At 36.5% G+C, this 12412-nt stretch overlaps 1 protein-coding gene across 2 annotated transcripts in view; it reads right to left on the reverse strand.

Annotated features, from left to right (window-relative positions):
• The window catches only part of LOC124356995 (WD repeat-containing and planar cell polarity effector protein fritz), a 35360-nt gene that overhangs the window by 4203 nt on the left and 18745 nt on the right, over window positions 1-12412 (reverse strand). For both annotated transcript variants that reach the window (XM_046808353.1, XM_046808352.1), the window contains exons 10-13: window positions 4732-4937; window positions 2197-2320; window positions 611-771; window positions 354-526 (exon numbers count right to left, since the gene is read on the reverse strand). In XM_046808353.1, coding sequence (XP_046664309.1) covers window positions 354-526; window positions 611-771; window positions 2197-2320; window positions 4732-4937 — 664 coding nt within the window. The remainder of the gene's footprint in view (window positions 1-353; window positions 527-610; window positions 772-2196; window positions 2321-4731; window positions 4938-12412) is intronic.

Consider the following 12412-nt stretch of genomic DNA (forward strand, 5'->3'; position numbering starts at 1 on the left):
CAACTGGAACTACTTATTTATGTAATCAATAATCAATGACGCAATGAAAACTTGTAAATAGGCAATTGCATTTTTAAAGACCCAACTATAATAAAATTATTACATTGAATAAAAATAGCGGGTCAGCTGGGATTTTATAGTTTTAGACAAATATTTTGTTCCTTACGAACTGTTACAAAACTATTACTCGCTACGACCATCAATACAATCTAGATAGCAATTCTCAGCCTATTAAATATTTTGTGTTTCACCATTACTTTATTCATTGACTTATACTGTAGAAAAGTATATCTCATTTGCAATCTTCCACTCATAGAGAATATAAAACATTCCAATATTGCGTATCTACTCACAGGAACAGTAATGTGGGTAACAGTATCTGAGAACTTGACTTTCTGCCGAGATGGGATGGGGTTTCTGTGTAGAACTGGAAGAGGAGGAGGAGTAGTCGGTCTATCGTCTCCTGAACTGCTCGAGTCACAGCTACAGGAGCAGGAAGACTGGGAACAGGAACAGTCTGACGAACCTGGCAGACAAATGTTTAGAACATTACCAAAAAAGAATTGTACGGATTAATTATTTAAACAAGAGAGATTATTATATAAATTACCTGACTGAGAATCACACTCAGAAACTTGGTATGCCTTCTCCAAAGCTGCAGCTGCCATGTCAGTGTCACCAACATTGCGAGCGTAGTGGTGTAGATCCATGAACAGATCATACTCGTTGAGATCTATTGCTAACCGGAACGCCTTTTCAAACAGTCTGTACCTATATACAGATATACAAATCAATAATGGCTATAACATACAAAGGAATAAGTATCACAATGCTGCTAAATTTATTACCAGCATTTACAATAACACTTCTGCGATTTTCTACTGTACCAGTTGAGTTATTTTATTTTTTGACACTTCCAAAAATAAATTGCTATCAATGCTAGTAAATGTATAGAATAGCGGAATTGTGAGTCTTTGCCTCAAGCCATACAGAATACCATAAAACATAAAGAATTATTTGCAGGATTCCTTGTTATAATGAGTATTTAAAATAGTACACTGTTGTCTCTATTTATGAGAAGTCAACAACCGATCTATATAAAGTAATCTGACAGAGTTATATGCAATGTTTAATGGGTCTAAGGATTGCAGCGCATGAATCACATTAGCAACTAACCTTTCTCATGGATATATTAGAATGGTAGACTTTGACCAAAACACCAAATACAGTTATATCCGATATTATAAATTATGTCTCTTGAAGTTTTATAGTTCACAAAAGGCTTTCAAAATGCCTGGTGCATACTCCGTGCTTATTGCAGTTGCCAAGGAAGTTTTTATAAACGAACTTCACTTTGCAGCAGGGGGAGGGTAGCGCCCTTTGTCTAACTACAACCATGTGCTCGTCGCAGTTCTACGTTTCCTACAGAGCCATAACGAAACATATCTGTGGCGTGTATAACTATTTTCTCGGTTGTCACGAGTGTGCATCTACTACGTATCTTGCTGTTATTCTTCATCATATGGTAGTGTTGTGGTTAGTTTGAAATATTTATCTTGTTTTATAACAAAATGTACACTTTTCAGTTTATTTTTATATTTACAAATGCTAATTTGAAGAAAAACGCCCTGTTTTATACTTATTTTGCTTTTACCTTTTATAATTTAGCTATAATAAAAATTAGCTTTGAACTTAAAGAAACAACATTTTTTTACTTGTCTTGGCGTTATAGGAAAGTTAATGGATTTATTAGTGGTGTGCAAAGGGTTAAGTGGAAAATGAATGAAATTGAAAGTTACAACAGAGGGTAAAATTCAATATCCAATGTAAATATTTCTAAAAGCACAATCAATCCAATCACATGTAGACCAGTCAAAGCACAACAATGTCACTTGGAGGGAGGGGAGTTGGGTGGAGTAAAGCATTTACTAAGTCATGAGGCATGAAAACTTCCACCAACATTGACGATATCAAATTATCTAATTCCTCCAGCTGTAAGTAATTCCAATCTGTGAGTGACTTTCCAACCACAGAAAAATACATCACTAATTCACTGACTAGATAAATAACATGTAACAACACCCAGTTATATAAAGCAATTTTAATGGCACATACTCAAAGCCATCAACTAAGATCTGTTGAAATTTTTATGTTATTTGACTTGAGTATAGTGGAAATCATCTATGATGTACCAACCTTAATAGCTGATGGAAAAACCTCCTGGTGAGATCCCTCACAGGGTCACCAAACTCAACTTCTGTAGCATGACTCAATGGGTGGGATGGCACATGGAAACTTCCAAGAGCAGTTTCTAGCTGAACTGCAACAACAAATATTTAGTAATGTCCAAATTACCAATAAAACATATTGTGATTCATTATGTTATTTGAGCATAGCAAATTATCAAGGAAGCATTTTTTTTTTAACCAACTCCTTGTCTTTTCCTCAAGAAGCAGATGGGACAACAAACTGAAGTTAAGAACTAACACATTACTAATAATAGTTATTTTCACTCTGTAATATGAATGGCCACGAATTTCTTCCTAACATTAGGCAATCTAAGTATAAGTACAGTCTAAACTCAAACAAATATTAAATATGATTACAACAATGTATGAGAATCTTAGTTAGCTCCAGTTTACCTTCCTCTTAGTGAGGCATCTGAATTGAATTGAATTGAATTGAATCATAATTTATTTCCAATTTCGGTACATGAAATAGTGTACAAACTAAAACTTAAACTCCTTAAAACATAAACAAAGAGTAACAATGTAAAAATTAAGCAGTAATTATTAAGTTATTTAATAATAAACAATTAAGGAATCTATTTTATATAACTAGTTGTACACTCGTTAGTAGTAACAGTTAATTTATTTTAAGAAGTTGAACTCATTAATAAAAAAATATTAGTGGACCTAGGAAATAAGCCTACATGGGCCTGTAGAAAGCCTGTGCGTAGGCTCGAGTTGCTGCCATGAAACCGTGGACGGATTGTAGTTTGCTGTCTTTATTCAATATAAATCATTTGAACTACGTGGTGCGCTCGTCGCGCGCCCACACACACACACACACACACACACACCACACACACTTCATGGAATTATTGTACTAATGTCAATCTTAGCGGATAATTAAAAAGTATTAAAATTTAGGATGGTGTATTTCCAGAATCAAGAAGAACGACAGAGTATTCACTTATATACAGTAGTTGGTTGAGAGGATTAAAGTGAAGCAGTAAAGTTAAATATATAAATTATACTACGAGCTATCATGAATCCATTCATAATTGTCGGTAGTGGGAGTAACAGGTTAGATAAGGAGGATTAGATAAGGAGGGGGGGGGGCAATGTTAGAAGTAGTCCCGTCTGTATTCAGCCGTAATAATTGATTCAGCCTCGTCAATACTGATAAGAGACAACCATTCATTTGAACGTTTTTTTACACATAAATACCGATGGGTGAATCAAAAATGTGGTGGTCAGGAAAATATCGACAAAGATTTCTAAATAGAAGATGGGATATATATAGAAAGAGTTAGTTGATGATATGGATTTACTAATTTGCATTGGGGACAACACCAATATTCCGTGCATATCGAGTATTATGAGAGTGTGAAGTTGTTGAGAAGATTGTTGTAAAGTTGTTATAAATATGGATGAGGATAGTTTTTATGAAAATTTTACGGATTGACAGAATAGCGGTTTCTTTGTATAAGGTATCAGTATGATATCTCTACTTTTTTTATACCCGGCCTTTAAAATTGCGTTTCTGAACCACCTGCAGTGGCTGCAGAAGTGTTTTGTACGCTCCGCCCCAGGCTATTATTCCGAATGAAAACAATGACTGGGCGTAGGCAAAATAGGCAAGTTTAATTTCCTTTTCATTTAATATTTCCCTTAATTGTTTGAATGCAAATATGTAATTTCCTTGTTCTTCTCTTCACATATTCAATATGACAAGACCATTTCAAAACGTTTATCAAAAGATAACGCCCATATATTTATAAGACGTGACATTTTCAATACTTTCACAAGAGCAAAATACATTATTATAACTGCCCACAACTGTATGAGAATCTTAGTTAGCTCCAGTTCACCTTCCTCTTAGTGAGGCATCTGAAATCTAATGCTGTCGCAGATTTGACTTTTGGAAACTGAAGTCAAGTTCTGTGAAAAAATCCAAAGAAACTCAGAGATGAAAAAGCTTAAAACAAGCTCTTTGCATCATTTCGACATCAGAGTCCACTCAATTGTGCACATGATATACAATGAGAATAACTCTTCACCTAGATTACACTATATTTTGTAGTTTAGGTGTATCTTATGTTGAAACGATGCAGAGAGTTCGTTTTTAGCTTCTTCTTCACTGACTTTTTTTTAATCTCTTCAGACGAACATGACTCCAGGAATCAAGTCTATGACAGTATTAGGTTTCATATGCTCTACTAAGAGGAAGGTGAACTGGAGCTAATCAACATTCACACTGAATCAACCCTTCTCATCATAGCTATGTAATATGTATGATATGATTATTGGTATATTATATTATTATATAAATAATATGATGATATTTAACTCAGCATATGAATTCTGTGGCAAAATATCTCTAGACATATAACCAATAGTGATGTTCTGTGTAATTTTGCAACAAAGCGAACCATTACAACATCTGAATATTGGCATTAAAACATATATCCCATAGGGAATCAGCTCTATTCCTTCTATATCTAACCTTCCTTGTCTGGAGTGAGAGGCAGCCTGAGCACATGGTTGGCTATGAGATGTAGACAGGTGAGACACTGTAAACCCTGAGTGTCCCAGTTGAGACTGAGCAGCAGGTTTACTGCCCTCTCCACTTGACCTACAGACAGGTACTGAGACACCAAAGTGTCAGGAGTCAGGCCTGGCCCCACCATCCTTACCACTCCCATAGGACCTCTACAATATAAATAATGGTAACATTATACATTTTTATTGATATATAACTATTAGTTTGTACAATGAACAGTGAGTGTCCTTACAGCTATGACCCAAGTTACACCCATTTTCATTTCCAAAATATTATTCAATTTAATACGAGAAACTCAATAATTATGAAAGAAAATAACTTAACAAAGAAGACAACATGAGATTTTCAAAAGTTTTACAGTCTGTGCTATAAAAATCATATTCATCAATGACTTAGTCCGTACCGACGATCAGATTGGTCAGTTCTCTATCACACACCTTAACGAGATATGCACCACTGGCTCTATCAGTTTAAGTTTAAAATCTTGAATATGGCTCTCAGACGCCAAAATATATAGAGACTATAACTGTAATAGGAATATTTTGACATGGTGTGAACCAGAAGTCTTACTATTATGTACTGTACATATTTATTTTAATTATGCTGTTAAATTTAAACTAGTTTATAATTTTTTAGAAAAATATTTTAAATAAAAACAATTTAAAAGGATGTTTAACTAAATCTGTGCCATGTACAATTTCCTCAAATTTCAAGCAATGTATTATTTGGCAATCTGTCTTGACAGCTCCGTGGTATCACTAGAAGAACAAAAACTTTGCTGCGAGCTATATTTTGCAAACCTGTACTGGACTCCAATAGTAATGGACTCCAAATACCTGTAGTTATATTTTGCAACCGATTTTTCACAACCAAATTCTCAGAGCATTAGTTATTTCAGCCAGACTAACGATGTTTCGTCAAGAAGGAGCAATTGTTTCATTTCCCACAAACCTACTGTTGTATAAAGAGAATATTACACCATGTATGATGATCATAATATCTAATTCACAAATAATTTCGTCTTTTCTGGAAACTGTGAATGTAGGATAAGCATATGATTCGACTAAGATGATAACAGAAACATCTACTTCAAGGACTTAACCCTTTTAGCCCCGGCGTCCGATATATCGGACAGAGGTGGTCTAGCTAAAATGCCCAACGTCCGATATACCGGACGTCTCGATAATTTAATGTAGCTGGCTAATAATATGTCCAAATGCCATCAGTTTCGGTATAGTAGTCGGTGAAGAAACGGGCTACATGCAAAAACAATAAACCTTCCAATTGGCATTGTATGTCGTCGTCATTGAGCGTAGTTTATTTGTCGATGTCAGCTGTCAGACGACTTCAGTTGCATTGTTGTTGTATGCTGACTTATAACCTCAATTAGTTTGCGTGATTGAAAGCGGTTGTTTTTTCGTGTGATTTATTGTATTATTAGTAAAAAAAAACATGAGTAAACGTCGTAGAGAAAAGTTACCAGTGAGTGAAAACACTTTGATAAACACTATTATTGGTACTTTGGGATTATACCGACCAAACCCAGACATGAATCGTTATTTGACATTTTGCTTCTACTGATTACTAGATTAGCGTAGAACAATATTTCGTCAATATAAAACAGGAATTGTCTTATCGCAAACCCCTCCCCATCCTTAGACAGAGGTCAAAGTCGAGCGGTGTAGTAGATAACGTGATTGCAGAGTCTCGCCGCCCGTTCAGCTGGTGCGTCGCTTTGTTGTACTTCCGTGTTTTACCTCTACATTTCTCCAAACACAAAAATTCAATAAAAACAAACATGATCAAACTAAAACTAAACTCTTTATTGAAAAAACACTCAAAACTTGTTTTTATTCTTGATCACACTCCGCCACCCAAATGCGAGTGCCATGCCTTCGCGCTGATCTCAACGAAAGAAAAACATCCCTCGAGATAGTACATATCAGTAAAATATCAAATTCTAGAGGATCTGATCAGAAATATAAATTGAATTGTAATGGAAAGGCAATTATGTACCGTGAAAATCACGTGATGCCGCGTGGCCTGTCGTAATCGGGATTCTCGAGAAAGATAAGATAACAGCGACAACAATACCAATCACAATGCCTGGAAATGCTTGTAATTTTGTAATTAAAGAGTTGTTTTTTTCGTTCTATCATGTTTGTTTCTATAAATTTATATTTTTGTGTTCTTCATACTGGTGTGGTCGGTATAATCCCAAAGTACCCTATTATTAGTGGTGATTGTGCTATTTTTGAAGACAATGAATTGAGTTGTTTATATAAAATGTATATATTGTAAATATTATTTTATTTACTTTTTTGAAAAATTAAACAAGTTTTAGTCTTACAAACCATTACAATTAGTTTGTGTTATTTTACAATTGTTATTATTTCAAAAGTGCAAAAACAAGTATACATATCTGTATACTTCTACTGACGATATAGATATATATATATATATATATATATATATATATATATATTATATATATATTTACTCCAGAAAGTATTAAAGGGTTTTGAAGGTATATGTGTTATATTTACACGATTCAACAAACTGTCACGTATCCATTGGCAATATTCAGACAGCAAGAATGTAAAAAAATATTAGTTTCACGTACTTTTGAATACACTAATTATAGTAATATTTAATTTTTTTAAATTTTTGGTTCATTAAACTCAGATATTTCATTTTTAGTTTCATACTAGTGTTGTAAATAAAAACAAGAAATATTATCAACATTTTTATTTGCGAGCTACCCTCCGCCACCCCCCAAGTACAGGCAATACTTGAGTCCACTAAGCTATTACAGAATTTAAGAATTAGTTATAAACAGTAAATTACCAAAATTTTAGGGGGTTAGTGAAAAGTTTACACTGGGGAAAACATAGTTTGTCGTGCAAGTAATATGTTATTGATATGAGTTCTGGTGCTTTCATTGAAGTCCGGGCCTGATGACAGATTTAGAGGGTGAGTTTAAAATCTTCTTTATCAAAGGACAATTTCAGCTGCATGGGTTGACGTCCTAGCCGCTCACAGACATTTAGAGTGTTGGTGTCAGTTAAAATCTTCATTATCAACGGAGAATTTTTGCTGCATGGGTTGATGTCCCGGCTGCTCACTGACATTTAGTGTTGGTGTCAGTTAAAATCTTCTTTATCAACAGAGAATTTTTGCTGCATGGGTTGATGTCCCGGCTGCTCACTGACATTTAGTGTTGGTGTCAGTTAAAATCTTCTTAATCAACGGAGAATTTTTGCTGCATGGGTTGATGTCCCGGCTGCTCACTGACATTTAGTGTTTGTGTCAGTTAAAATCTTCTTAATCAACGGAGAATTTTCGCTGCATGGGTTGATGTCCCAGCCGCCTCACTGACATTTTAGTGTTGGTGTCAGTTAACACATTCACTGCTGCCAGAAAATACGTAAAATACAAGCCCATGCTGAAAATATTTTTTTTTTTAGGTTTTACTTACCATTATTATGTGGAGACTTCATATGCACCATCAATGATGTGTATATGTCCATATATACATATATACAGCAACAATATAGTAGCGGCACACGGAAGGTGCCGGCCGCACTCGGCAGGTCAGATGCCATTGGACACCCGACGGTGTCAGTCGGCGTCCGTCACTTTTCCACGCACAACACTTTTCACTGTTCAAATTGTTTACAGTATTCATTCATTTGTAACCGTCATACACACAATTATATACAATATTTACAATATTTCCACTTTTTCCTGCCTCATTTTCTTTCCTACTCATGATACTTGTCGAAGCATCTCAGTGCACATAGGCCAGGTTCGCCAGGGCACTGGGCACAAAAGAAAAGGGTCATGGTTCTTTTCTTTGTCTTTGAGCATTCTCTGCATCGTTTTCTCTTCATCCTTTCTCCTGTGTTGTCAGGTGTGTCCATTTTTGACAATACGTGTCTGACAGTTGTTTGTTGTCTAGGCCGGAGTGGAGGTGTGATTGCGTTTGCTGCAGGCAAAAAGCATGTTGATGATGGACAATCTAAAGTGGTACAGCGATCTTTTCCTTGGGTTGGTTTGTTAAATAAAGTGTTGAAGGAGTTCACCAACAACGTCTGAAGGAAATGGACGAAGATCTTTTTGTACCAGCGAATTGATTTGTGTTCGAAGGCATAATAGCTCATAAGCTGATCATTTCGGTCCACACCCTTCATATGGGCGTTGTACTGTATTATGGGCAGAGGCTTTTGGCGAGGTTGGTTATACCTATTCATTGAGATTGCCCCAATCATTCTCAAACTCTGGTGGATAGGTACAACACCTGACGCTTGTCGCACCATTTTGCTATCAAAACACCAATTGGCGTACCGTTCTGCCTTTTCTCCTCTGGCAAGACGAGCTGTCTTGAGATCTAGCGGAACATGCTTTCGGTGTCTGAGCGCATTGTGCCGGTGCAGTAGGTTTTCTCAATCAGTAAACTCGGTTGCAAGGGGGTAACTGATATATATAATTATCCATATTACAATGAATGGCCCACCCCAAGCATTCCCCTCATCAAATACTTGACTACTTTGCTAGCATGACCTTTTCCTCCAAGTTCACCTCCCTTCCCAGAATACACAGTGAAACTTACACAAAGTCCATCCGGTTCACATAACGAGTAAATCTTGATAACCATATTTATGGCGCTTTCCTTGAATGTATTGTCGAAAGTGCAGACGTCCTCTCCATAGCACCATTCCTTCATCAATCGACAACTCTCGACTTGGGTAGTAGATGGTTTTCATCTTTTGATTGAAATAGTCAATCAAAAGCCTGACTTTGTAGAGGCGATCATCAGGTACAGTCTCTTCGTCACTTTCATAAAAATTTAAACATCTTAGGATCAGGAGAAATCTGTCTCTGCTCATTTGGGATCTCACGAATCCAAAATTAAAACATACGATCAGTTTTCCAGTTAATCGTTTAGACGATTGATTTTTACAGTTCCCATGTGAAAGATTAGCCCGAAAAATTTTTTCAGTTCAGCCACTGTCAGTTCCTGCCAATTATTTATTCTTGATTTTTATTTTGAGGTTAGGGGAAAATAATATTTCCCAGGCATTTTTGTTAGTGGCAGACACAATTTTTTCCAACAAGGTATCATCAAGTAGTTAAAAAAAACCAATCGATAGGATCGTTTGTTCCGGGGGCAGGTACAAGCAATTTGTTTTCTTTTGTGAAGGGAATTCTTCGCATACCTGCAGTACGAAGTGACCATATTGGGTCAGAAATCACTTGATCAGCTTCCTGGTCATCCGTGTCCTCATCCTCGATGTCCACAGGCGCCACCACATTGACAATAGGCGGCGCGTCAAGCTGGGCTTGGTCAATGTCACTCTCCGGGCCGGCAGACGCCACAGAATCGTCAGAAACTACTTTCCACATCACTCTCACTCAAATTAGTGTCTTATTTGGCTAGAACTAGGAACCATCCATTGTTCACAACGAAGTTCACAGCCCCTACAACTATAACCAATACACCAAACACACAGATTAGCCGATGAACTCAACCCGAACCACATGGAACAACAAACAAGGGTACTCTTACACGCGGCGCGAAATATACCTTCCTCACGCAGAAGCTGAAACAGCACTGACGTTGTGAAATCTAGAAGGTGGGCGTGACACCGTCCGGTGCCGAACGCACCCGAGGGACACCCGAAGCGCGGCACCGTTGCGGTGCCAGCCGCATTCAATGTGTTAAAATCTTCTTAATCAACAGAGAATTTTTGCTGCATGGGTTGATGTTCCGGCTGCTCACTGACATTTAGTGTTTGTGTCAGTTAAAACTCTTCTTAATCAACGGAGAATTTTTTGCTGCATGGGTTGATGTCCCGGCTGCTCACTGACATTTAGTGTTGGTGTCCGTTAAAATCTTCTTAATCAACGGAGAATTTTTGCTGCATGGGTTGATGTCCCGGCTGCTCACTGACATTTAGTGTTGGTGTCAGTTAAAATCTTCTTAATCAACGGAGAATTTTTGCTGCATGTGTTGATGTCCCCGGCTGCTCACTGACATTTAGTGTTGGTGTCAGTTAAAATCTTCTTAATCAACGGAGAATTTTCGCTGCATGGGTTGATGTCCCAGCCGACTCACTGACATTTAGTGTTGGTGTCAGTTAAAATCTTCTTAATCAACGGAGAATTTTTGCTGCATGGGTTGATGTCCCGGCTGCTCACTGACATTTAGTGTTTGTGTCAGTTAAAATCTTCTTAATCAACGGAGAATTTTTGCTGCATGGGTTGATGTCCCGGCTGCTCACTGACATTTAGTGTTGGTGTCAGTTAAAATCTTCTTTATCAACGGAGAATTTTTGCTGCATGGGTTGATGTCCCGGCTGCTCACTGACATTTAGTGTTGGTGTCAGTTAAAATCTTCTTAATCAACGGAGAATTTTTGCTGCATGGGTTGATGTCCCGGCTGCTCACTGACATTTAGTGTTGGTGTCCGTTAAAAATCTTCTTAATCAACGGAGAATTTTTGCTGCATGGGTTGATGTCCCAGCCGCTCACTGACATTTAAAGTGTTCGTTTCAGCTTAGCCGATTTCAGAATATTCAAAATATTGAACAAATATCTCAGACCCGGATGGAACATTTATAGGTGTAGTATATTTCTTGTGGACTGTAGTTTTTTCCTCCAGTGAATGTTTTACTAATACTTCAGATTTTATGTATAGGTCACACTAACTTGGAATTTAGAATGATATTTTGCTGAATGTGTAATAACCATAGTTACTAATTTCAACAATTACATAATAAACATATTAAATATGAATATTTTACAATGATCTCTGTGGCTGAATTTGGTCATGAACATGATTCCGGTGATTTGGTGGACAAAGGCTTTGAAGAAGACAATGTTTTATTTTGATTTCTAGAATAAGTTTCTTAAATATTTCAACTGACTAAGATAAATGCCATATATAAGGCTGTAAACTCTCATAATTAATTATCGATTTTGAAATTGAAGTGATTTGTGGGGAGATCAGTGTGAAGTAAATTGGATTTAACATTACTTCAGTTATGATGCAAGTCTAACTCCAAAACTCTGTAATTATTTAACTCTATCGCAATATACATAGGTGTGGCCACGCTTCTGGAATTCCTGGAAAGTCATGGAAATAAAGTAGGTCATGGAAAGTCATTGAAATTCAAAAGTTGGTCCTGGAAAATTTTGTGGTAGCTGTTTTAGGCTGGTTTTCCTGCTATCAGGAGTTGCATCCAAAGTGTTTGAGTCAATTTATGGATAGTCAAATCGCAGGAAAAATTTCACTTGAGCGTATTAAAATTGGTTATTTGGTGAACTTTGGTATTGTTGAGTATTTTCGAGACCTACTGGACAAGGAAGTCCAGGAATCATCTGCCTTTGTTTCTATATTGGACGAAAGCATGAATAAAGTTAGCCAGAATAGTAAATGGGTATTGCACTAAGGTATTGGGATCCTGTAAGTCATGAAGTGACCACAAGATATTTTACCTCTACTTCTTTGACTAAAAGCACTGGGAGCAATTTGATTTTAAAATTCAGAAGTCAATCAAAGCACATAAATGTAAAAAAAAACATTTCTCATTGTCTATCGATAAACTTAATGTAAATTTAA

Source organism: Homalodisca vitripennis, chromosome 3 (assembly GCF_021130785.1).
Source record: "Homalodisca vitripennis isolate AUS2020 chromosome 3, UT_GWSS_2.1, whole genome shotgun sequence".
Classification (NCBI taxonomy): Eukaryota; Metazoa; Arthropoda; class Insecta; order Hemiptera; family Cicadellidae; genus Homalodisca; species Homalodisca vitripennis.